The following is a 27,343-nucleotide window of genomic DNA, read 5'->3' on the forward strand; positions in this document are numbered from 1 at the left end:
CAGCCCCCCTACACCTCTGCTCTGTTGCTGCCAACAGGGAGGTGCTGACCCAAGAAGGCTCAAGACCTTCCATGTGAGACCTGCAGTCAGGCAGCTCCCCCTGCTGGAAGAGCAAGAGGTTTGTGCAAACAAGTTCTCTGACTCCTCCACCAAGATCTCAAGCACCTCATCTCCTTCTCCCTCTCCGGCTCTTTCTCTTCCTCTGTGCCGTTCACAACCCGCACCTGGAAGACTACTAAACTGCAGGTGGGCTTCTGCCCATTTTTTCAGGTGACCCATTTGTGCTTGTGGCAATCCGAGCGGGGGTCCTGCATTTCCCCGCCCCACCTCCATCTGTGGCATCCATCACGCTGCCCACAATGGGAAATGGGATGCAGGAATGGGTGGACCATTCTGCTGATGCTATGGGGCCGGGTCTCTTCCTGAGGAGTTGAGGCGGGTGGGAAGAGAAACACGCAGCCTCTGGCCCCCGAGAACAGCAGGTCTCCAGCTTCTGCTGCTTTCTGTGCCGCCTCTGCTGCTTCCTCTTCCTTAGATACCAAGTTAGCAACGCTAAACCAATCCAGAGCCCCCCCCCGCCTTCTCCCCCCTCCGCTCTCTAGGCTTCTCTCTCCAGCTCAGCTTTGCTTTCTCAGCCATGAAGACCCAGAAACTGGGACATCTCTTGCTCGGCTGCTGCTTCCTCCTCCTGCTGCTGCTGTTTCTGGGGCTGGCAGGTAAGGGTCTCAGCCGATGCGCTCCTTTCCTCCAGTCGATGGCGATGGGCTTCTCGGGGAGCTGGTAACAAAGCAAGGGGGCTTGGAGGGGAGGCTCGCCTTTCCTTGCCACTAACGGAATCTGCTGAGATGGATGCAGCTGGATGAATTCGCCTGGGCTGTGCGAGGCTAGAAACAAGGAGGTCATTCTCCAACCGTGTGTGTGTGTGTGTGTGTGTGTGTGTGTGTGTGTAGGCGCGCGCGCAATTGCTGGGGACTTTACAGGCATCTCTGTCTAGATATCTCACAGGGACACGGCACGTGCCTGTGACCAGACAGCTTGCGGTCCCCCCCCCTTTGTAAACCATCCTCTAATGCTGTATCCTGCATCCCCCCCCCCCCGGCTTTCATTGGGAAACGATAAGACTCCTTCTTCTTGGCTTATAGTATAAAGTGAACCAGTGAGGAAAGCTTTTGTTTCAAGCTCTTTCAACCGATGGTTTAAGCACTGCATTTATTTAACAAAATTTATATACTGCTTGATTGTAAGAAAACCTCCCGCTGTTTAAGAAAATTGTGTTTGTGCGTTCCCAGAGGTGCTTTGGGTTCTCTTCCAGAGGATGTCCGGGTAAAGTGTCCACTGGGATCATAGTCTGCCCTGAGGTTTTATCTCTGGCTTTTAGAATGGAGTTCTGAAGTTTAATTCTCACTCCACAGAGGATGGTTGTGGTATTCAGCAGTGTGTGAGTGATACTCTGCATATGGTCAGGGCCAAAAAATTAATAATTCTTATTTCCCACACCACAGCATCAGAAACAAAGAAGTCTCAATTCAAGCGTCGGCAGAGTTGAAAGACAGGGTTCTGAAAGGGAGGGGCTGGAAGTCATGATTGTGGAGTTCTAGCTCCCTTGCCCTATCCTGTAGACTCAGGGGCCCTTGCAACAATTTACTTCCCTCTTGTTGCATTCCCACAGCTAGAAGCAAAGGAGAACAGCAGGACTCCTCTCCCTTTGGCAGAAAATGTTGACAGATGGCAGCTTTCCCACTATTAAAGGTGTAGAAACCCTCTCCTTCTGCACACAGGTGCTGCTTGTGGGCGTCCCCTTGGGGCACCTGGTTGCCCTCTGGAGAACAGGATGCTTTGGCTTGATCCAGCCCAAGGGCTCTTCTTATGCATCTGGTCATTGTATACACACACATACATCACACAGCGCTGTGCATCTCTTTGTCACAACTATACGTAACTGAACGGAATGCATATGTCTTCCCCCCTGCGCTCTGCTGCCATGCTTGTGGCAAAGTTTAGCTTGAAAGCACCCCAGGACAGAGACGGATCTAAATTATTGCTCTGTGTCTGTTACTGTTGTTGCTATTTTTTACCCGCCCTTCACCCTAAGGTCCCTGGGCATGTTACATCAATTTAAAATATGGTTTAAAACTCTTTTAAAATTTACAATTAAAAAATAGAATCACCCAAAATAAGATGGGCCCTGAAAGCGTCAAAGGCATTCACTGAAAACTGTAGACTCCACTGACTACCAGTCTGTTTCCGGGCACATTCCAAACTGTCCTGGTTATGACCTAAAAAGCCCTCTATGGCTGAGGTCCAAGCTATCTGAAAGATCCTCTTCCCTCATACAAACCTGCCTGGGCCCTGAGCTCTTTGTGGGAAGCCCCCCTCACAGGCACACTTGGTGGGGAGCAGAGCCTTCTCAGTGGTGGCTGCTCCTGGGCAATTCTGGAACTCCTTGGCTAGGGAGGCCAGAATGGTTTCCTCCTTCTTGTCCTTCTGGCAGGAGGTGAAGACGTTTTGGTAACTGACTGCTTTTAATGGAAGGGCTGGTGCTATGCTGTTTTTATTGTAATTATTTGTATGGTTTGAATAGTGTGTGTGTGTGTGTGTGTTCTATCAGTGTTTAACTGTTCTTTAATTTTTGTTTTTTCTATATTTTTAGCAGTTCTTATTTTTGTCCATGAGCCTTAAGTCCCATTAACGGAAAAGGTGGGGGGTGGATGGATGGATGGATGGATGGAATTCCTTCCTAACCACCCAGCATGTCTTCTTAGCTACTTCTGCTCCTTTTGCTCCACCCATGGAACCCCTCACTCCTCCACCAGAAAACCCCTTCCTTTCACCAACTCTCCCTGCCACTCCTCATCTTCTGCAGCTCTGGTGACCCTGAGTTAGATGTTGGAGGAGCAGCCTCTTGACCCTTCCGCAGATTCTCAGCAGCCACTTCATGTCACAGGGTGCAGAGCTGGGCCATTTAAAGCTGGTCCTAACAACATTCTTCCTTCCACACAATTATGAAGGCTGCAGATCTCCTTTGTATCTGCTCATCACTTTCCTTAACTCATGGACTCTCTAGTTCAGGGATGGAGAAACATTCCCCCCCCCCCCCCGTGGAGGGCATAATTCTCTTCTGAAAGCGGGGGGCAATCCATCGGGGAACACATAGCAATCAGTGTAGGGGGGATGGAGCAGAAGTGGGTGCTCTCTCTCTCCTGCTGCCACTTTCCACAGGATAACCTGATCTTTAATGCTGAATTGGAACAAACAGCAACTTGGTTTTTCAAGGAATTGTTTTCAGCAGTAAAGAGTGGACTTAGCACCCAGACACAGGGCTTTAAAGCATGAACTTGTGCCTAGAAACATGCCACAAAAGGAAGTCTGGATGAGCCTTCAGTGCTAAAGAGCGGGTTTTCCTGGGTGGAAGCAGCAGGGAAAGTGATGTGTCAATGAGTCCAGTGTTTACAAACATGCATGTATTGGGGGGGGGTGCATTAAATTGAATCATAGTATTATAGAATATTTTGGTGAAAATATCATATAAAAACATCATTATAGGAGGAGGAATTGCTAGCAGCACTGTGTACATTAGTCAAAACTGCATAGAAAAATGTGTTTTATTAGGAGAAATTCACACTAAAATGCTGAAGAATTTTCATGAGGATTTTAAAACCATCACAAATTGCTGCAGAAATGTGGCAAATAAAATTTAAAATTGGAAAACCAAAGAGAACCAAAATCGGCAGATCTTTCCATTCCTGGATTTACTGGAGCCTGAGAAATCTCTATGTGGGACAAGAAGCTACAGTTAGAACCGGATATGGAAAAACTGATTGGTTCAAAATTGGGAAAGGAGGACAACAAGGCTGTATATTGTCTCCCTGATCATGGCCACTTGTCCCATCACCTCCTGGCAAATAGAAGGGGAAGAAATGGAGGCAGTGAGAGATTTTACTTTCTTGGGCTCCATGATCACTGCAGATGGTGACAGCAGTCACGAAATTAAAAGACACCTGCTTCTTGGGAGAAAAGCAATGACAAACCTAGACAGCATCTTAAAAAGCAGAGACATCACCTTGCCAACAAAGGTCCATATAGTTAAAGCCATGGTTTTCACAGTAGTGATGTATGGAAGTGAGAGCTGGACCATAAAGAAGGCTGATCGCCGAAGAATTGATGCTTTTGAATTCTGGTGCTGGAGGAGACTCTTGAGAGTCCCATGGACTGCAAGAAGATCAAACCTATCCATTCTTAAGGAAATCAGCCCTGAGTGCTCACTGGAAGGACAGATCATGAAGCTGAGGCTCCAATACTTTGGCTGCCTCATGAGAAGAGAAGACTCCCTGGAAAAGACCCTGATGTTGGGAAAGATGGAGGGCACAAGGAGAAGGGGACAACAGAGGACGAGATGGTTGGACAGTGTTCTTGAAGCTACAAACATGACTTTGACCAAACTGCGGGAGGCAGTGGAAGACAGGAGTTCCTGGCATGCTCTGGTCCATGGAGTCACGAAGAGTCAGACACAACTAAACAGCAACAACAACAAAGGGATGGAGAATTCAATTAAGTTTGCATTTAAAGGTGAATCTGCATAATTTTCACTTTCTGAAACAATGCACAAACTGAAACACAGCCATCCTTCAAAATCCACACCTCTCAGAATTTTGCAGTGCTGTTCTCCAGCTGAGTAATCTATACTAGGGCAAACACTAGGGCAAAGTGTGCATAAAGATGTATATATTAGTGGAAATAATGTATGAAAATGCATTGTAATTGGAACAATTGCTTTGCAAAACTGTGTTTATGAGATAAAATTACATACAAAGCTGTGTATATTAAGAGAAGCTAATTGATGAATTTTCTTGGGGACTTTAAACAAAATACTTTGCAAGCTGATGTGGAATGAGGAGAACTGAATTTAGGACTGGAAAGATGAGACACCTACAACAACCAATTAAAGTGAGTGTGAAGCACAGGACCAGGGGTCAGAAAAGGGATTATTATTATTATTATTAATACTTGACCCATCTGGCTAGGTTGCCCCAGCCACTCTGGGTAGCTTCCAACACATATAAAAACATAATAAAGCATCAAACATTAAAAACTTCCCGATACAGGGCTGCCTTCAGATGTCTTCTAAAAGTCAGATAGTTGTTTATTTCCCTGACATCAGACGGGAGGGCTTTCCACAGGGCGGGCGCCACTACTGAGAAGGCTCTCTGCCTGGTTCCCTGTAACCTCACTTCTCACAGGGAGGGAACCGCCAGAAGATCCTTGGAGCTGGACCTCAGTGTCAGGGCTGATTGATGGGGGGTGGAGACGCTCCCTCAGGTACATAGGACCAAGGCCATGTAGGGTTTACAGGTTGGCACCAACACTTTGAATTGTGATCAGAAACATACTGGGAACCAGTGTACTTTAGGACCGGTGTTATATGGTCCTGGCAGCCGCTCCCAGTCAGTGGATTCCAGTGGAACACAGCAAATTCTGCAGTGTTCAATAGTTATACATAGTACAGTGGTACCTCGAGTTAAGAACTTAATTTGTTCTGGAGGTCCGTTCTTAACCTGAAACTGTTCTTAACCTGAGGTACTACTTTAGCTAATGGGGCCTCCCGCTGCCACCACTGCACAATTTCTGTTCTCATCCTGAAGCAAAGTTCTTAACCCAAGGTACTATTTCTGGGTTAGCAGAGTCTGTAACCTGAAGTGTCTGTAACCTGAAGCATCTGTAACCCGAGGTACCACTGTACAAGCAAAATTTAGTATGAGCAAAGGAAAGCTTCCTAAGAGTTTCAACTTTCACTTAAGAAATACAAAAGTCCAGTCAAGTGCTGGGGAACTTTCTGTCCATAGACCACATTCTGCCTTAGGTAACATGCTGAAGAGCAGACACATGCAGAGCAGTGGCAGCCAGGTACACTAACGCCCTCCAACTTTTCTCTGATTAAAATAGGGACACCCTATTCCATAACAACAACAACTACAACTTTATTATTTATATCCCATCTATCTTACTGGGTTTCCCCAGCCACTCTGGGCAGCTTCCAACATATATAAACACATAATAAAACATTAAACATTAAAAAAACCTTCCCCATACAGGGCTGCATTCAGATGTATAGTTACTTATCTCCTTGGCTTGGGGATCGCATAACTCCATACCCTTGGATGAAAATAGGGAAGTCCTAAGGAAAAGCAGCAGATTTGGGGATCAAATCAGAAACCGGGATGACTTCTGTAAATCTGGGACTATCTCTGGAAAATAGGGACACTTGGAGGGTCTGTACACTTACTCAGGCCTCAGACCAGCTGGGGGAGCATGAGGGGCCTGCCAGACTTACACTGTCATGCCAAAAATGCCCTGCACCTCCCAGTTGACTTGGGACTCCCACCCTGGGCCTCAGACAAGCTCTGCATGGGCCTGCTGGGGAGTGCAAGTTAGGTAGGGTTGCCACATCTTGGAGAGCAAAACAGAGGGCAGTCTGAGCCCTGGCTCGGGTGGGCAATGTCTGTGGCATGTAGAGCAGCCCAAGCCCCAAATGCAAGGAATATTAGATCCTCTCTGTTTTAGGACCCTGTCAATCTCTGTGTGACCTTCTTCTTTTTTGCCAACTCCCTGACAAAACGCTTATGAGCATGTGCACTATTTCAGGAGCTGAACAGCACACTTTTGATGTGACCATTTGGCCGAAAAACCCTGTGGTGGTGCATGGTGGGTCTCTCTGGCTGAACTGCAGTGCCAGCTGTCAGGAAACAGATGCCAGGGGGAGCTTGGAGACATCTCTGATCAAGGAGAAGAGAGACAATGGGACCGGCTGGGCAGCCTTCCAGCTTGTGAACATCACGGAGTGGGCGCCCACTGCAGAGTGCTCCTTCAGCTGTTACGGAAAGCACAGATCTGTGCATGCAAACATCACGGTGTATCGTAAGTAGCTATGAAGCAAAGGCTATTTTAAAAACAAAACAAAATGTGGTGTTTGCATCTTTTCCCTTTTCTCTAGGGAACTTGTAGTGGCTTGCTCCTATGCAGTCTCTGGTCTAGGCAATCACAAAATCCAAGCCAGTTTGGCCCCAGAGACTGAACAAGATGAACGGCGTCAGGCCAAGCTAGTTTCCTTCCCAAGGGAGGATGGCATTGCAGTGGATGCCCCACAGCTTAAGATCCCTTCCTTTCTCAAATCCCAGCATGAGCAGCACCATTTGAAAGTTCTGAGGTGTATCGCCTCTTAGGAGCAAGGAGAGGTGCTCAAATGCACATTTCTTAATAGGCGTGAATATGCTTGCCTTTGACTCCAAAGGAGTTTTCTTGGGATCTGGTGGATGATCTCCTGATCGCTGTGGTGGCCCTTTGTTGTATGCATCATAAAAAATAGGACAAAGAGGGACAGAGATTTGCATAAAATTTGCATAAATGCATACATTTTAAAAGAATGACCGGAGCTTAAATAGAAATTTAATGCAGCTCACATCACGGAGAGTCTGTGGATAGTGGGCCAGTTCCGTCTCCTGTCTGTTGAGAGGCAACTTCAAGGTGCCTTCTGCCCTCCCTCCTTAGGCTTCTTCATCCTTAAGCTGGCCTTGGACTAGGCAGCTAGGTAAGCAGAGGACCTTCCCAATAATATTTGAAAGTCTTAATTAAAGGACTGTCCCCTGTAAAGCAGGGTGTTTGACCACCCTAGACTCTCCACCCTGACTGCCTGAATGGGCCTCATGCAGAGGGTCAACAGGGATGGATCCTGGTGACATAGTAGTGGAAGGTTAAGGATGGCATATCAGGTGGCAGAACCTGGCTATGTCTAGTGGTTAAGGAGGAGCCTGAGGGTCATGGGAATGGCAAATAGCAAATATCATCAAGTAAAGCAGAAAACAGCCTAGCTCTCCTTTGTTTCTGTCCCTTCACCTTGAGTTCTTACTCTTCCTGGAGATTCTGCTGTTTATGGAGCAGTCATCCTGATTTGTTGCACAAAGATATTGGCTATTTATTGAGCACTCATTTTGATTTATTTATGGGTAGGTTATGTACAATTGTGCATTGAACAATTACCCCCTTTTCCTCATGCATTTCCCTATTGTGGCAAAAGCTTTGCAGCCCCCCACTGTGGTTAATTAACAATCAATTGCTCTGCCCAGGGAACTCTGGGAATTGTAGCTCTTGGAGGGGGAGAGGGGTCTTCTAATAACCCCAGAATTCTGGGGGGGGGGGTTAAAGTATTCATGAGTGTTTAAAGTAGCATCATAATGCTTTAAATGTATTGTGTGGATGTGGCCTACTTGTGGGATTTCAACAGCAGCAGCTGCCATTCATGTGTAATCCCTGTTGTGGAGGTGGAGGGTGATTAGCAAAACCAATCCTCCTGGCAAACCCAAGTTTAGGACATTCCACACCTTCCCTAAGCAAAGAGTCTTTTTCTTTGAGAGAAATAAGTGGCTCATGTAAATGTAAACAAGCTTTAATAGTAAACTGAGAGAAAACTGTAACAAAACAAGATAATGCAACTAAATGCAACATGAGGCAAGTCTGAGGCAAGAAGCAAGAGGAGGCCAACGGTCCCTCTGAAGGGAGCCCACCTGGAAGGGAGGGGCTCATCCCGGAGCACAAGCCCCGCCCACCAGAAACCAAGCCTTCCACTGCTCAAATGAGGCCCCACTGTTTTTCTTACCATCCCATTCCAATGTGCTTCCACATATCATTCCAGAGATTCCAGAGCAGGTAGTGTTGGATCCATTGCCAATGATGGAGGTGGGTAAGGAATATGACTTGACATGCCGGGTTTTCAGCGTTGCCCCCATCCAGAACCTCACTGTGACCCTGCATAAAGGGAAGGAGGAGCTGTATGTCAAGACCTTTGAGGACCACAGTGACAATGAAGCCAGTGATGTTGTGGTGACTCACACCATAGCTGCTCGGCAGGACGACCATGGGGAGGAAGTCACCTGCCATGCAGCCCTGGACCTGAGGCCGGAAGGGCCCTTCTTGGAGAAGGCGGCCTTCATCAAGGTCCTAAAGGTCTTTGGTGAGTTGCAAGCTTTTTATCATTTGTATACTATTTCTTCTCCTTTTAAGAATGAAAATTAATGACTTGAATTACTGTAAAAAGAGAAAGAAAATAGCTCAGAATTTGAAGAATGAACTGGCAGAAGCTGTGTGTTTTTTACAAGAGACTGTCACACATTAAGCACACACACACTTCTATATTAGTGGAATGAAAATTGGAAAAGTGTATTTAAAATTTGTGTGTCCAGCATCATGAGGACATGAGAATATAAGAAGTTGCCTTAGGCAGAGTTCAGTCATTGGTCCATCTGCCTCAGTACTGTTGTCTTCCCTTTATTCTGGTATGCACATGAACAGTCAGCCAGTGCCAAACATAGCTTACTGGGAATGAGCCAGTGTGCTGCTGGTGCAGGGTGTTCAAACTATGCCTGCCCTCCTCCCTCTTTGCTGCACTGAGAGGAAACACACCAGAGCATTGGCTTAGCATAACATGGGAACCAGCTTTCCTGGTTTCTCTCCCTCTTAAAAAGCCATGTGAATAAACGATGCAAGAACAAATCAGAGGTCGGAGAGGCATGGTGAGGTCAATTGCAAGGCAGCAGAACTGGGGAAAAGAAAGTAGGGGACAGAGACAAACAGGCAGAGGAAGGTGCAAACACTGGCAATGGGGGTTTTCCTCCATGCCTCTGTCGCCAGCTCTGTCACCAGGGCAACTGGCTGCTACGTAAGCTTGCTGACTTGCACGCCTTGTTGGGCTGGAAAGCGTGTCTTCAGCTGGCTGAGTGGTGGCAAGCAGCTGGTCCCAACACAGAACCACCCTTGTTCGTTATGCAGTTGGGATTCCTTTTGCTTTCACTTATTAGTACTGTTATAGATTTGAGGGAACCCCCCCTAAACCCTAGAAAATAATAATCGTAGGATTTTGATAGCATATTGAAGGGAAGTTTGGAGGCCAGTGGAAAAACAGGCTAAGCTTCCTTTCCAAGCTAGGGTCTCACCTGGGATAGAGGCATTAACATGACAAAAGGTGTTGATGGCCCATCTGAGAGGAATCTTGGGCCTGGGCAGATAGAGGTTGCCATGGTGACAGGGTGTGTGTTTGAGGTGGCAGAGGAATAGATAGTCTTTTGAGCAAGGTGTGTTGGGAAGAAGAAAGGGAGAACAAAGGGGGAGATCCATTTTGGGCAGGCTAGCCTGAAGGCAGGCTGGGAGAGATGCCTTGCATTCCAGTGCTGCTCTGCTGTGGGGGACAAGCCCCTCTTAAGAGGACCATACTGTAAGAACTGGACTCCCTCCACACAGACTCAGTTGAGCCTGGATAGCTCAGTTGGTTAGACCATGGTGCTGATAACGCCAAGGTTGCAGGTTCGATCCCTGTATGGACCAGCTGCATATTCCTGCATTGCAGGGGGTTGGACTAGATGATCCTCAGGGTCCCTTCCAACTCTACAGTGCTGTGCTATGCTATGCTATAAGACTGAAGGTGTAAATATGTGAATGAATAATATTTCTTAAAGCTACAACAGTCTCCTCTGCATCTTCAGCTCTCCAAAGGAGCACAAGCCCTGGGGGAGCACCTGGAGCCCACCTGGAGTCTTGCTACTGCTCAGCAGAGAGTCAGGGAGATGCCCAACTTCTGAAACAGTACCTTGAAATGAAACAGAAGGAATCAATAGCCCCCATCTAGAGGCTCTTTCCCCCATTTTTGTCTAGTTTCCCAGCCTTTCATGAACCTCTTTGATCATATTAGCAAAAAAATACTTCAGGAAACTTCAGGGCACTTAATGCAGTCCAACCAGTTTACATAAAGCTATTTTCTGATGCTGAAAGTGGCCACAAGAAGCTGGACCACTTCAGAATGCCTGCTCCCTTTCTTGGGTCCTACAACTTTTCAGTCACTTCCTCTGCGCGAATACAATTAGCTACAGGATGCTGGATTTGAGGGGCTCTTGATGTGAGCCAGTTTAGCAAGGACCTCATTCTCAGAACAAAAAACATAGCTTGTATTTTTTTCCCCTGAGTAACTACCAATTTCCAGTTCTGTTTTCAGGAAAGGCATTCTACTGCCGGTGGGCATGCAGGAAATATGCAATTATTATAATCCTGTTAGTGGGAGTCTATTAATAACTCTGTGACAAAGACACTGCATGTTCCCCTCAATCTTTCTTTCTTTTTTGGTCTCTGAGCTTGGTGCTTTAATGAAGCTGCGAGGGATGTTTGACTCACAGCCTTTGTTCAAGTACCCCCAACCTCACCTGAGCAAATGGAACATACTGCAAATGCATTAGGAGAGTTCAGTGATGAAAGGGGGAAATGCAGGCAGCTTTTTTTGAGTGTGTTGTAAATAAAAATTGCCCTTTTCCCTTATGGGTTATCCAAGAGCCCATATAGAGTCCTTACATAGGTTCCCTATTGGTAGGAGAAAATAACAGAGGCCAACCAGGGAATATTGAGAAGCAAAGCAGCTAGTAAGCTTGATCTTTATTGATCTGTTGCAACAGGGTGCTCCCCTCACACATAGGAAAGGAGGAGGACCCAGAAAAATGGTGTGCAAGGCCTTATAAAGACTTTTGAAATTGCCACCCTGTAGATCAAGACCACCCCCAGAAACATCATACATACATCACAGAAGGGGTGTAACCTAAGACCACCCCTCAGATACATCACACCTACATCACAGAAAAGGCGGTCCAAAATAGAAATTTTAATATTGTTTTTCTCCTGTTTTTGTTTATCTCCTGTCTGGCAGGTTACTTGAATGGATTTCCTGGGTAGCCTGGCTAGTCTTTTGTAATGATAAATACTTAGTTCCTGGGCCAGGTCACAGGCTCACACCCTATTCAGATCTTAAATGTGTCCTTAAGACAGGATTTGTGAGGAAAGAGACAATGGGGAGGCTTTTTCCAGTTTGACCTTGCAGAGAAAACATTTGCTCAGTTTAGGAATCAAAATGGGTCCAGGTTGGTCTTCCTGTGCTGATCTATGTATGTGTGGTTATGAACATTACCATATATCTAAGACCTCAAAATTCCTATCACAAGTGGTTAGCAGTTCACAAACACACAGAAGACATGGTAAATTGGTAAACATCATTTATTTGCTGGGTTTATTTTTCACTTTTCTAAAGAGCAAAAGGCAGTTTTAAGAAATAAATATGCCATGTAATTAAAAACACACCAGATTCTTACAAAAATATCATTTGGGAAGAACAGCTAAAGCAGCAGTAAGAGCAAACCATGAATGACTGCATTATTTTCTTAATTTTAAAGCATCCACAAGCTGCTCCAATTCTAGATGCACATAGTTATGCATGATGGGTTGCACCAGAACACAGTCTATCCCAGACAGACCTATTCTTCATGCTTACTTATTTTCAACTGGCAGATGATTTTGCAGTTCCCACGGTTCCCATTACCATTCAAGTTTTCCTAGTTATTCATTTCTCATTTAGAGGAGGCAGCAAAAAAGACTTTCTGGATCTGGACCCTTGAGGTTTAAACAAACCAGGCATCATGATAAATATGTGGTTGGCTGTGTTCCCAAAAGGAGCTGTCCAGGCCTCTCTGCCTGGCTTTCAGACCCCCCCCCCCGGCCACACCCTTTAGCACCTCCACATCGGACCCTCCTCGTGCCTTTTGGTCTTGCTGGAACTTGCACTGTGATGACGTCTTTTGCTTGCCTCACAGGAGTATGGAAAGATGGACTTCTGTGTGGCTGGAAATGCAGCCTCTTGCATTGTTCCATGCATTGGTCCGCCCACTTTTGCCTCTGGCTTCGCCCACTGCTGGCATGATGTGGGCCCAGGAACATAAGGAAATATGTCCCATGGGATAAAAAGGCTTCCTTGCTCCTGATTTAGAAAAATGGACCTTGTTTTTTGTTTGGCAGCCAGTGATATGAAATGAAGCTGGGAAACGTGGAAGGTTCATGGCATTGTAAATTGGAGGAGGTGAAGGCATGTGAAAGCTGGTTTTGGTGGACACCACACATTTAACCACCCCGTCTAGTTTCCCCCTAAGGGCATCTTCATTTTAGAGCAATTTATGGCCACAGACTTCTCAGATAATGGCTGGCATTTGACATTTTGATGTACCGATAGCTTCCAGTTGGCACTAGACAGCCAGAGAGCTCAAAACAAACACTCCCGCTCACCAGCATCTAGCTGGAAACCAGAGGGAGCATTTTTGAGTAGTTATACAAATAACAATCTTCTTCATGGTAACTGCAGGTTTCCCTGAGCCTTCCTTGAAGATCCTTCCATCTCAGACTCTTGTGAATGATTCTGTGACCATTATATGCAATTCTTCTGATACTAAGCCACCCGGCATTTCTCTTCAAATCAAAATTGCTTCTGGAAGGACCCTGGTGTCTGGCAACCAGCTCTCTCTGCAGTCCACCCTTATAGCTGAGAAGGAAGATAATGAGAGGGAATTCATATGTGAAGCAGAATGGGGGATTGGCGGTGAGACCATCCTTAAGCAGACGTCTGCCAATCTTACTGTCTTCTGTGAGTATAGAACTTCCCTTCCAATAATGTTTGGTTTTGCTCTTTTTACGGTAAAAACATAATATATATACTGTATATGAGATGCAGCAGCAGATCCATACAGCTGTGCCTTTCAAGCAGCAATACTCTGTTTTCAAACTGCAAGGTCAGAGGTCACATGTGTGAATGCCTGCCCCACATCTCCAGAAAACTTGAACAGGAGGCATAAGGGGTCTATGAGGTGGGAGACGTAGGGGTAGAGATCCACCTGGTGAACTAGAGAAAAACGTGGTTGCACCTTTCTCCATATTTGCTGAATATGGAGGAAAGCAGGGCTTGAACAGCTTTCTACCTCCACAACCAGAAGAACCAGGCCTTTGTACTCCTTCCCAAACTTGCCTAGCCTGAGGCATTTTGCCACCTCTGGCACCTGCCCTGTGTCACCTGAAAAGTGAACCCCACAGCATCTTCTGTGATACCACAGGTGGTCTTATGACAGCCCTTTCCTATTGTTTTCTGCTTCACTGCTGCCACCTGAATGGCTTATGCAGCCAGACCTCAGAAACAGATTGGGACGGTGTACACACCCACCCACAAAGAATCCGGGAACCACAGTTTACCCCTCACAGAGCTACAATTCCCAGCATTCTTCATAAACTCCAGTTCCTTTAGGGGGAGGGAGATATGCTTTAAATGAATGGGGTGTACACAGCCATAGTTTGCTGAGGCAATGTATGTGGTGCACTTTGGGCACTTAAACATAGGTCTTTGGGGGGTGGAAAATGTGCTTTATAATTATGGTGTGTAATGTGCTTTAAATGTACAGTGTGCATCCAGCAAGCATGCTGGCTTATCCCTGCAATTGAGGATGCCAGCACTGCATGGCATGTGCAACTAACATCAGCACCCTGTGCAATGTGCTCATGCCATGTGAGCACACCGTGCAACACACTGACGTCAGTCGCACATGCCACATGGTGTGCATGCATGAGGTGTGTACAGCCACCACAGAATTTTGAGGGGGCTGTCCCCTCCTTGAAAATTTGGGGGGCCCTCAGTCCCCCGCAAGATGGCACCCCTGGTATGCAGCCGGGGTCATACCTTTCCCCAGTGATACAGTTCTCCCTCTTGCCTCCTTGCCACAACTGCAAACTGCTTGGATGCCAGCCTAACTGCTCCTTCAGCAGGTGCCAGGACACTCTGAGACTTGCAGACTGCTGCAAAAACAGAAATCCAGCGAGGTCTATCACACTCCCACTGCCACTGCCGCTTCACATGCAGTGATAAATAGACAGTGTTCACAGAATTTAACAGCCAGAAGGAGAAAAGGAGACAGGCTTAACTCATTTGCAGTTTCCCGCCTGTCAGGAAGAGCCAGTAAAACGTGATTATATGCCATAGTGGCTGTGTCAAGGACTCCTGGGACTAGGGCTGGTGATGGGGGGGGGGGGGGACATGGTATCAGTCCTGGCTTCTGTCACAGAAGCAGAGAAAGGGAGTTGACTTGGATGGTATTGGAAGCAAGGTCTTCATCTTGGATCTTGGAATCTGTTGGTTGGCCAGGTGTGCAGGCCTAGGTGGGTGCAAAAATCACACCTCTCCTCTCTGGCTCAGAGTGGAAAGAGCCTGGCTGCTTGTCTTTGCGCTCCCCAGGCCGCTCCTCCAGTAGGATCACATGTAACGGGGGTGTAATATCAGAAAGTTGTCGTTGTATTTAAAACCACAACAGCTCCCCCTTTATTGACCAGTTTGATAACTATTGACTCATCCTGTGATAGATCCCTTAAAGCTGTTCTTTGTGCCCTTGAAAATTCTAACTGATTGGTCCTCTATTCAAGAAATCTCCCGCAAAACTGTGTTTTGGAAAGTCTGAATGGCGGGATCCAGTAAAGATAGTATAAAATGTGACAGGTCAAAAATGACTCACAATGTGGGGAGACTCATCGCCAAAATATGCTTTAAGTTTTATTACACATATAAGTTTATGCAGATCAACCTGTGTCTGAAAAGAGTTATATTTTGGAGTGGGGGCAAAGGATAAGCCCAGATTCAATACGTCAGTTCCTATAGCCGTAAGTGGCCTAGAGGACAAATTAATTACTGCTACCTGTGGTACATCCTCAATGAGCGGGAGTGAAAATTTGAACTCTGAGGTGTAGTTGCTTCCTTCTTAAAAGCTCTGGTATTAGGTCTGGTATTAGGTCTACACATAGCTCTCAAGGATGAGTTGCCTTCACCAGCATTATGTTGAACCCCAAGTCCCTCATCTCCTGACATAAGGGTGGCTCTGATGTGTCCTAATCAGAATTCAAAGTTGTTGCATCATACCGAGTGATTTTCTTGAAATTTGTAGTTCCCTTATTAAACCACCAGTACACCTGCTTGTTGGGACACGAGTGGCGCTGTGGGTAAAACCTCAGCGCCTAGGACTTGCCGATCGCATGGTCGGCGGTTCGAATCCCCGCGGCGGGGTGCGCTCCCGTCGTTTGGTCCCAGCGCCTGCCAACCTAGCAGTTCGAAAGCACCCCCGGGTGCAAGTAGATAAATAGGGACCGCTTACCAGTGGGAAGGTAAACGGCGTTCCGTGTGCTGCGCTGGCTTGCCAGATGCAGCTTGTCATGCTGGCCACGTGACCCGGAAGTGTCTGCGGACAGCGCTGGCTCCCGGCCTATAGAGTGAGATGAGTGCACAACCCTAGAGTCTGGCAAGACTGGCCCGTACGGGCAGGGGTACCTTTACCTTTACCTTTTACACCTGCTTGTTGTTGTAATTGTGTTGATCTCTTAAGAATTTTGACTTTTTAAATTCATTAATCTGCTCTGACTACTGTTTGATATTGATATCAAGTTCTTTCATCTTTGTTGCAAGAGTATCGACCTCTTGCTCCTGTTTTAATGAGTCTTAGAGTGTCTTGATACATCCCTCCAACTTTTCTGTCTCATTTACCGCAGCTACTATAATGAGTAACATTAGGTCAAACAAGCATTTGTTAAGAATTAATGACCGCTCCCTACAAAATGCTTCATCGTCCTTAAGAGGGTTGGTGCCTTTTGTAAGCGTAAGAAGCCTTGAACAATGTGTTCTACTTTTAAATATTCATTAAGCCAAACTGCATGTAAATGCATTCTCAACCGTTTTCTGTGCGTATTAATACGTTAAGACCAGTCATTGGTCATATTGTCATATCCCAAATTCAAAGAAGGTAGTTTAGATGTTATTTTTTCTCTCTATCCTTATCTGTAAATGCAGACAGATGAACTCTTGCCATAATCCCCACAGAGTATAACAATACAATGGTGGTGATTCAATGAGTACTGAATCTGACACAAGGTAATATCACCAAGGCAACTATCTGTAAACAAATAATAAAGACCCATAAAATGGCAAAAGTAGTTTCTTTCCAAAATAGGTTTTATCTTGAACAATTGCAAATGCAATAACAAAGAGTCCACTTGTGAGGCGGCTTGTGACAATAAAATTCTGAAACCAGAGTCAGCCCAGGATTTTTTGATATCTGAAGCCAAAAACATAAGAGGCAAGGCCGGCTCAGCCACAAGGCAGAGTGGGGCAACTACCTTGGGTTGCTTCCCCTTTTATGACAACCAGCTGCCTAAGGCAGTCACCTGATCTGCCTCATGCAAGGCCCAGCTTTTCTTAAAACATTCTCACATACACTTGCCTGTACCAATGAGGCTTAAGTAACCATCTGCCCAACACCACCCAAATGTTCCAGACCAACATTCTCCAACATTAAACCTCCCCCCTTTATTTCTTACCCAAAGAGAGAAGAGCCTCAACCAATGTGTGTGTTCCCTCTGCACATTGCAGATGTGCCGGAAATGGATGACTCCACTTGTCCCAGCAACCATACGTGGGTAGAGGGGACACACCAAACCCTCCACTGCCTGGCTGAGGGGAACCCCAAGCCAACTGTGGCTTGCTCCAAAGAAGGTGTGGCTCACAACATGGAAAAAGAGGAACGGGTTAACCGGACCCAAACCGGCGTCTATAACTGCACTGCCACTAATGAGCTCGGCTCCATCGCCAGAACAGTCACCATCTATGTGGAATGTAAGTGAAATTTGTGTGTTATGATCTATGTGAGGCAAGCAAGAATGGGGTCCAAGCTAGCCACCCTGGGACAATGGCTCTGAATTTAGCATCACGTATGTCAGGTGGAACAGCCTACTGGGTCTTGATCTCAAGCAGGAGCTCACAGTGTGGCAGCACCTTGGAGAGACCTCAGTGAGCAACCTGCTCAAACGAAAGCTCAAGCATGGCAGAAGCCTTGTGCACACCCTGCTTCCTTGGCTCCAGCCCCTCCTGCCCAAGGAGCCTGGCTTCTGAAGTGGCAGCTCGCTTGCCTGCCAGTGAGTGCTTCTCTGCTTCTTGCCTTGCCTGTTCCTTTGACCACTGGGCAGGAGCTATGGAGTGGGAGGTAGTTGGCTGCTCAGACTTCAGACGGATGGATGGACCATCTACTACTGGGGGGGGGGGGGCTTTTCAGCCCTAGGGTTACATCCCATTCTAGGCAAGCCAGTGCTGGATGAGACCAGAAGCAAAAGTGTACTGAATGGTGAACACCATTTTTACCTTTGTCTAGTATGCCGGTTTCCACGCACATTCTCATGCCCCTCTCAGTCCTCCACCCAAGCAAGCCAGAAGCATGAGCAGGGCTCAAGTATACTCTGGGTTGGGGGGGGAGTATACATTTTGGCCAGGCTGAACACTCCAGGAAGTTGGCCTGGGGAGAAGAGAAAGAGAGCTGGGTGGAGAGGCCTGCAGGGCTGCATTTGGCCCCTGGCCCTGGTCTCTTAAAGTCCTGGTCCAGGATCTGCAGGTCCAAAGCTGCCAGGCTCAGGTTCTTCAGCTGCCAGTGTGGTAGACACAGACTTGATCAACTCATCCTCCTCCCTGGCCTTGGCTGTCACCTGAGGCCACATCCTTAATTATAAGACCATGGGGTCATTTGGGCTGCTTTTTGGTGTAAGACAAGTTATTCCTGCCCAGCTTTCAGTAGGTGTACTGTCCATCTTCTCTCTGTTGCAGATGGGCCTCAGCTGAGTGAATCTGACTGCCCAAGTAACCAAACTTGGGTTGAAGGCAGCCAACTGGATTTCATTTGCCAAGCTCATGGGGTCCCAGTTCCAGATGTTTCCTGCATGAAAGATGGTAAAGTGTACAATTCCAACAAATTGCAGAACATCACACAAAGCCATGCTGGTGTTTATCACTGCAATGCTACCAATGCACATGGATCAAGCAGCAAGATGGTCACAAGCAGAGTCGAGTGTAAGTGCAACTTGCACCTTGCATGCATGATGTGTGCAGCTGATGCTGAAGAATCCAAGCAGAAGCAGCAACTAGGCATGTGCAGATGATCCATACTTTAATCACACAGGTTTTAACAGAATGTAAGAGTAGACAACTGACCATAAAATTTGTCTAGCTTTATAGTGGCAAAAGGTGATCAAGTTCCCACCAGAAATGTAAGAAGTATAGGAGGGTATATTTTTTGCTCTGTTGAGGCCCATATGTCTTCAGCAGGAATTGTCAAGGAGTTCCTCTGGCTGCCGCAACTGTGAGCCACTAGCAGGGTTGTGTTATCCTACCATAATTACCACTGTAAAATCAGATTCTTTTTTTCTCCCTGTCTTCTAGATGGACCTGAGATGAATGATTTGAGTTGCCCCCATAGCTGGATCTGGACATCAGGGACAGAGCAAATGTTCATCTGCTCTGCTGGGGGAGACCCAGAGCCAACCATTGAGTGCATTAAGGATGGTGTGACGTACAGCCCTGGGCATCTCCAGAGTGTCACCAGAGACTATGCCGGCACTTACCTCTGCACAGCCACAAATGTGCATGGCTCCAGCACCAGAGCTGTGAGCATTCAAGTGGAGTGTAAGTGAGCCCTGACCTTCTGTCAAATGGGGGGGGGCCATGCTGGTAGGTTTTTGAGTGGCTGCTTTCAGGACCCAGCCAAACAAAGTTGCATCGTTCTGTGTGTTTTTTTTCCCCATGAGTGCTTCTTGTTTTAGCTGATTTCTGGCTCTTGGTGCAAACAGCTTCTGACTGCTGTTTTAATACCTTTGTCCTTCCTCCATTTGGCTTCTTTTTGCCCTCACAGTCCTCACTGACCCACAGAGTGGCTTAGTCCTGTTGTTAATGGCATACCTGACATGATGAGATTGTGGGCTCTTTGGAACAAAGTTCTACTAAATGACAGTGTGGCAAAATGAAGCTGAGGGCTGCGAAAGAAGACAGAGGAAGGAAAATGCCAACAAGCAGCAGCAAAAGCCACCAAAGGCTGACTAGCAGTAGGAAAAAACACAAATGCTTAGAAATGGGAGAATTTGGGCGTGAGTGGGTGTGTAATTTATTTCATTGCTTTGAATATATAATTTCTTTAAAGTGAATATTGAAATTGAAGCCTGTTCATCAGAACAGCCCTAACTCTTTTTTCAGCTGGCTTATGATTAGTTCCTACCATTGTTCCTCTTCAAAGATCAAGCCTAAAACTGTGGAGTAGCAATAGGCAGGGAATTTGTGGCCTCCTGGGGCAAAGGGTTGAGGCACACTGGCAAGGCAGAGGCCTGTTTTGGTTTCAGCTCCATTACAAAGAGGCATGGCATGGAGGGGAGATCCTCAGGCCTGGGTGCCAAAGGGAGCCCACTCTATGTGGCTCTTGGGAAATCTCCCCTGACCTCCAGCAGCTTGGCTTCACCATCTGTTCTGAATTTGCCTCCTTAATGGGTGGGTGTTTCTTATGCAACATGTTTATAGCTTTTGCCCCACCTGGTGATTTTTCAAGTTCACTAACTCCAGAAAGAACTGCTTCCACAGCTGCCACAAAAATCTGTCTAGGAATTATTGCAAAATGTCACTGTCTCTCTTAACATTTCAGATAAACCAGAAATGGATGAATCTAGCTGTCCAAGTAACTGGATCTTGGTGGAGGGGGCACTGCCCTCCTTTATCTGTAAAGCTGAGGGGATTCCGCCTCCAGAGGTTACATGCACCAAAGATGGCATGACATACTACCTTAGCCAAGGACAAGGGATCCCACTCTACAATGGAACCTTCTGGTGCAATGCCACAAACCGGCTTGGGACAGTGGCTAAGGCAGTTGTGGTTACAGTGGAAAGTGAGTGTTGGTTGTGGTCTCTGGAGAAGCAACACATCAAGCCAGTCACCCCCTCACCCTCACCTGGCATGAGAACTGGCCCTAGTCCTTGGTTAAGCTGGGTGGCATCCTGTTCCACTAGGAGTCTATACTTCCCTCCTGCCACCTACTTCAGGTGGGTTGATCTTCCCTTTTTGCCAGGTGAGGAGGAAGAAGAAGAATACTGTAGTCTGGGAGGTTTCCCAGGTTTTGAGCCACTTTGAGGGGAATTTGTTTGCTTGCATATGTATTATACAGTATATTTCAACCTTCTGCATCCAAATCTCTCTGTTCCTAAGTGATACACTTTAGCTTTGACCCTAAGCTAAGCGTCCAAGAGTGGCATCCAAAATGTCTGGTGCAGAAATCCTTACCAGAAAAAACTTGTCCTTGCAGCCATTGGCGTGCTCTGGTCCAGGGGGTCACAAAGAGTCGGACACGACTAAACAACTAAACACCAACATGGTAGCCAATGTGGTGCCCTCCAGTTTTTAACTACAACTCCCATCTTCCTTCACGATTGGCCGTGGTTTCAGGGGCTGATGGGATCTGTAATCCACGATATTAGCTAATAATTTATCACAAAATTTTTGGAAGCCTAAACTGAAAGATTACAAAATAGCCAACTGAAATGGCAACAATGCAAAATCTGTTTTGAAACCAAGCCCCCTCATTGCAGAGCATTAATTTAGGCATATTTTGGTGGATAATGTAGCCTTCTGTGACACAGTTTGGTGGCAGCTGTGTACATACAGAGGCTCACCCTGCTTATGTCAAGAGGAGTTTCTTGTTATATCAATGTGTTTCAGCCAAACCTAAAATGGATGAGTCCAGCTGCCCAAGCAACCAGACCTGGCTTGAGGGGGCTTTGCATTCGCTGGCCTGTGAAGCCAATGGGACTCCCACCCCGCTGGTCATTTGTGCCAAGGAGGGAGGCATTGAGGAGTTCTACAGAGAACGGAATGTCAGCAGGAATGACTCTGGCATCTACCAATGCAAGGCCACCAATGGCCACGGAACTGAGAGATGGTTGGTGAATGTGCAAGTGGAATGTGAGTAGGTGAAGGAATTTGTTTCACTATTTTTTTTTATGTGAACATACCTAATTCACACTTTCTGCAACAGTACACAAAGTGAAACACAGCTATCCTACAAAAGACACATGTATCCAAATTTTGTGATGCAGTTCTCCAATCAGTTCTCCAATTATACAAAGATGTGGAAACTGCATAAAAATGCATATATTAATGAAGATAACATATGAATGCATTTATTAGAGAACACTGCTTTGCAAATATGTGCATATGAAGCCAAGTAGCATACAGTCATGTGTACGAGGATAAAATTGCACTAAATTGTTGAAGAATTTTCATGAGGACTTAAAAAATGCAAATTGATGCAGAAATGTGGAGCTCAGCTTAAGATAAGACTGGAAAAAGTAGAAACTGAGAGAAGCAAACATTGAAAGGTGAGTCATCAGTTTAAACCAAGGCTGGACCAAAGTCCTGGCCCAGTTTCCCAAAAATATTACAGTGGTACCTCAGGATGCGAACAGGATCCATTCCGGAGCCCCGTTCACATCCAGAAGCAAACATAACTAGCAACGGCACATCTGCGCACGCGCACGTTGCTTTTCACCACTTCTGTGCATATGCGTGACGTCATTTTGAGCGTCTGCGCATGCACGAGTGGCAAAACCCAGAAGTAACACGCTCCGTTACTTCCGGGTTGCTGTGAAGCGCAACTCGAATGCGCTCAACATGAAGCATATTCAACCCAAGGTATGACTGTATTCAATTTTCCAAGTGTCCAATTTTCTGTTGCTTTCTTTGGTGGGTGGTATTTCTCCAAAATTTTCAGAAGGCATTGCTGCTGGAACACCACACTGCAATGCAACATTGCATTCCAGGCGGACTAAACCACAAGTTATTCATTTCCCCTCCCTCTGAGTTTTCCACTGATACCTCTCCAGGCTGGGAAAGTGCTTCAGATGGAAAAGTTAGGGTGATCAATTGAGTTACACCTGGTATCTCTTCAAATGAGCTTGCTAGCAGCACCCAAATATCACAGTGATGAAGAGCAAAGAAAGGTAGCCTCTTCTTGGGTTTGCTGGCTGGCCTGAAGCCTCCTTCTCTTCTGTTTCCAGACAGGCCTGTTATCTCCATTCTGGCTGTCAGTGGTACCTTACCCATCAGAAGGGGAGAAAACTTTACCATCACCTGCCAGGCGGATGGGTCTCCAGCTGCCAGCTACTCCTGGAAGGTGCCTCAGGCCTCCAACCTCAACTACGGTGGCAACAACAGCACAGTGACTGTTGCCAGCGCAGATGGACAGAACAGTGGTGTGTATGAGTGCACAGCCAGCAACAAGCATGGGCAGCAGCACAGCCAGGTGGAGATCAAGGTGGAAGGTGAGGCCACATAGCAGAAAGGATTTGAAATACCGCGTGCCCTTTTGGTTGCATCTTGAGTGCTAGAAGTCAAAGCTAGACAATCCACCCCAACTGAGTGCTGGCAAAGGAGCAGGTCAGTCAAGACTTTGTGAGCAGCAGGTGCAAGTGCTTAACAGGTGTGTGTCCTGGAAGCTTAAATCTATGCCAGGGGAAGAAAACTAGGCTGTCAGTATTTTACAGCAGGCATAGAAATGCATACTGGAAATTTAGGATTGCACTATTAAAGTGGATTAAAGCCCTGGTCCAAATTCACTTTTTAAAAGTGATGGATGGCAGCTAACAGATTGAAGATGAATCCCAACAAGACAGAGGGTGGGCAGGTGTGGGGGACTCCCTGGTCCTGAATGGAGTAACTGTGCCCCTAAAGGACCAGGTGCACAGCCTGGGAGTCATTCTGGACTCAGCTGTCCATGGACGCGCAGGTTAATTCTGTGTCCAGGGCAGCTCCATCTGGTATGCAGGATGAGACCCTACCTGCCTGTGCACTGTCTCACCAGAGTGGTACATGCTCTGGTTATCTCCCACTTGGACTACTGCAATGTGGTCTACGTGGAGCTATCTTTGAAACTACAACTAATCCAGAATGCGGCAGCTAGACTAGTAACTGGGAGCAGCCACTGGGACCATATCACACTGAAAGACCTACACTGGTTCCCAGTACATTTATGAGCACAATTCAAAGTGTTGGTCCTGACCTTTAAAGCCCTAAATGGCCTTGTATACCTGAAGGAGCGTTTCCACCACCATCGTTAAGCCCAGGCACTGGGATGCAGCACTTCTGGCAGTTCCCTCACAGAGGTGAAACTACAGGGAACCAGGCAGAAGGCCTTCTTGGTAGTGGCGCCCACCCTATGGAACGCCCTCCCATCAGATGTCAAGGAGATGAATAACTATATAACCTTTAGAAGACATCTGAAGGCAGCCCTGTATAGGGAAGCTTTTTAAGGTTTCATGTTTTATTATGTTTTTATATATGTTGGAAGCTGCCCAGAGTGGCTGGGGCAGCACAGTCCGATAAGCGGGGTACAAACAATAAATTATTATTATTATTAAAGCAAACAAACAAACAAACAAACAAACAAACTCTTTGTGGTTAGAAAAGTGATGGGAAAATGCACTGAAAAGTGTGGGGAGAGCAAGTGATAGTTGAGTATACACACCATGCAAGCAAATCTGGATGGATGTTCATTGTTATGTAACCTCCCCAGAAACAAATCAGAATGAATGCTCGGCAAAGACCAGACATCACCTAACCTCTGTGTAAGCTTTGTGCAGAGCAAATCAGAATGAATGCTCAACAGGTTGTATGGAGAAGCCTACAATGTTACAGTGGGGGTACAATCTCCTGCCTCGCTTCTTAGAAAAATGAACTGCAGCCACCAGAAGCTGAAAATATGTGGGAGAGGAATGGCAGGGTGGTGAAGAGTGGGAGTTCATTTTATCCTTTTTCTTTCTGTTTTTCTGTTCAAAATCACATGCACCCCCAGCTGTTTTTCCACTTGCAGGAGAAAAGATACAGAGAGCCATTCTTCCCACCCTGCCTGCAAGTTGAAAAACAGCAGGAGGGAAGGCTGAGTGAATGGGGAAACACCTGGAGGAGAAAATGTTCCTTTTGTAAGGCAACGCACTGTTAGGAATACACTGTTAAGAATACTCTGCTTCCTCCTTTGCAGATCATTGGCTTTACATTATTGCTGTCATGGCAATTGCTGCTGCCACCATGTTGGTCCTGGGAGGAATGGCTGGGGTCATTTACTACCTCAAATCCACAGCCTGTAAAAAAGGAGAGTACAATGTCCGTGATGCAGAGAATTCCACCGAAGCTACTTGCCTAAACCGTGAGAGGACCTGTGATGGTGACATCTATGGTATACAGCTCACCAGAACCTGAACAAGTCTCTGGACAGGTACCTCAGGCCTTGCCTGCTGAGACACAGCCAGAGAGGGATCGGTAAAAGACACCTTTCCTGTACAACCACCAGACTTCTATCACCATCTCTGTCTCTGAAGGAAGGGGTCATACACTGGATTATACAGTGCTCTGCTTCACTGTGGAGTTGCTGAACAGCCCATTGAGAGAGACACCATTGAGGGTTGTCAGGGTGGAGAGCCAGTTTTTGTGCCCCATGGTTAGGGTGCCAGCCAGACATTTTGCATGGCACTCTCCTACATGGGTTTATCCATCTTCCTCCTCCCAGATTCTCTGTTGCTCCTGCTGCTGGAAATATGGAACTGCATTGTCTCTTCAAAATGGTCAATGGTCACTGCCATTCTGATTTGTAGTCTGTTTATACATACTTCAAATGATTTAAGCATTATTCTGCTTCACTCTGGGAGGTTGCAGTTGACTGGGGCCTTGCTAAATGGGAAATGGCAGCTTTGGATCACACATTCTTGCATGCGGAGCAGGACTTCATCATTTCTACGACAAGATGAAGAGCGCCATTTTTTTAAAAAAGGAAGAAAGAAAGAAACATACAGTGGTACCTCGGGTTAAGTACTTAATTTGTTCCGGAGGTCTGTTCTTAAGCTGAAACTGTTCTTAACCTGAGGTACCACTTTAGCTAATGGGGCCTCCTGCTGCTGCCGCGCCGCCGGAGCACGATTTCTGTTCTCATCCTGAAGCAAAGTTCTTAACCCGAGGTACTATTTCTGGGTTAGTGGAGTCTGTAACCTGAAGCGTCTGTAACCTGAAGCATATGTAACCTGAGGTACCACTGTACTCTGAAGGTGAGGAACCTGAAAGGACATTGAACAACTGCACTTATAAATCATTGGTTACCCAGAGACTGAGTCAAACTAGATTAAAATACCATGAAAATGTGCTTAATCTGGATTAACATTGTTCCATTGTATCGTAACCATCATGCTATTTTAATTATACTAAAGTAAAATCCATTATTTTTTTCTGAAAAACAATATGAGGAAATCCAGCCGAATCAAATGATTCCCATTTAAATCCATGCCTTTCATTAAGATAGTTTAATTGATCAGCATATGTAGATTCAAAAGCTGAACCTTTCCCCACCCACTGGACCTAAGTATGATGAAATATAATAAAATCATAGCATTGTAGAGTTGGAAGGGACCCTGAGGGTCATCTGGTCCACCCCCTGCAATGTAGGATTCTCAGCTAAAGCCTCCATGACAGATGGCCATCCCACCGTTGCTTAGAAACCTCCAAGGAAGGAGAGTCCCCCACCTTGAGGGAGTCACATGGCACTGCTGAAATTTGGAAGACTGAAGCCCGAAGCTCAGGGATGGGAGACCCCCAAGGAAGCCCACTTTGAGCTCCCCAGAAGAAAGGTGGGGTTTCAGGGTGTAAGAGATGCTTATAGCTGAGTTTCTGTTGAGAAATCTGCCTAGAAGTTTGAAAAGGAGACCTTCCTCAGGGTGCTTCCATTTAAAGATCAAACTATGCATGATGACAGGTGTCATGGCTATAGGGTTGTTCTTGTTTTTATTTGGATTATGTATTTTGTGCTTTTATATTGTGATTTTATTCTGTGAACCGCCCTGAGACCTCCGGGGATAGGGCAGTATACAAATTTAATAAATAAATAAATAAATGCTTTTTTAGTCACATACTTACTGCCTCCCTGCTTGCTCAGTCAGGTGCCTTTCCCAATGGTAACATACATACATACATTCTACTCCGCCCATTTGGCTGGGTTTTCCCAGCTGCTCTGGGTAGCTTTCAACAAAACATTAAAAACAGAATAAAACTTCAAACATTAAAAACTTCCCTAAAGATGTCTTCTAAAAGTCGGATAGTTGTTTATTTCCTTCCACAGGGCAGGCGCCACTACCAAGAAAGCCCTCTGCCTGGTTCCCTGTAACCTCACTTCTCACAGTGAGGGAACCGCCAGAAGGCACTCAGTGCTGGACCTCAGTGTCCGGGTTGAATGATGGGGGTGGAGACGCTCCTTCAGGTATACTGGACCAAGGCCATTTAGGACTTTAAAGGTCAGCACCAACACTTTGAATTGTGCTCCGAAACGTACTGGGAGCCAATGTAGGTCTTTCAGGACTGGTGTTATATGGTCTTGGCAGCCACTCCCAGTCACTAGTCTGGCTGCCTCATTCTGCATTAGTTGCAGTTTCCGGGTCACTTTCAAAGGTAGCCCCCCATAGAGCGCATTGCAGTAGTCCAAGCAGGAGATAACTAGAACCTGTACCACTCTGCCAAGACAGTCTGTGGGCAGGTAGGGTCTCAGCCTGTGTACCAGATGGAGCTGGTAGACAGCTGCCCTGGACA

General features: G+C 46.4%; 3 protein-coding genes across 5 annotated transcripts in view; 2 read left to right on the plus strand and 1 right to left on the minus strand.

The window, feature by feature from the left end:
- LOC310752256 (intercellular adhesion molecule 2-like) overlaps positions 1-27,343 on the plus strand; it is a 99,605-nt gene that overhangs the window by 33,343 nt on the left and 38,919 nt on the right. The window lies entirely within an intron of this gene.
- SHFL (shiftless antiviral inhibitor of ribosomal frameshifting) overlaps positions 1-27,343 on the minus strand; it is a 181,094-nt gene that overhangs the window by 26,475 nt on the left and 127,276 nt on the right. The gene's annotated exons all lie outside the window — the stretch shown is intronic.
- ICAM5 (intercellular adhesion molecule 5) lies at positions 136-26,670 on the plus strand. 3 transcript variants are annotated; one of them, XM_083592155.1, is made up of 11 exons: positions 136-270; positions 6,640-6,912; positions 8,684-9,001; positions 13,211-13,489; positions 17,297-17,539; positions 18,518-18,760; positions 19,130-19,372; positions 20,376-20,615; positions 21,443-21,685; positions 22,780-23,043; positions 24,759-26,670. In XM_083592155.1, exons 3-11 carry the CDS (start codon positions 8,719-8,721, stop codon positions 24,974-24,976), a joined length of 2,256 nt encoding a protein of 751 aa, XP_083448281.1. In that variant the 5' UTR covers positions 136-270; positions 6,640-6,912; positions 8,684-8,718; the 3' UTR covers positions 24,977-26,670. The 3 variants fall into 3 exon arrangements, with proteins under 3 accessions (XP_083448281.1, XP_083448279.1, XP_083448280.1); XM_083592153.1 differs by lacking the exon at positions 136-270 and adding an exon at positions 279-716; XM_083592154.1 differs by lacking the exon at positions 136-270 and adding an exon at positions 4,514-4,566.

This window comes from Podarcis filfolensis, assembly GCF_964270895.1.
Source record: "Podarcis filfolensis genome assembly, chromosome: 17".
NCBI classification, from domain to species: domain Eukaryota; kingdom Metazoa; phylum Chordata; class Lepidosauria; order Squamata; family Lacertidae; genus Podarcis; species Podarcis filfolensis.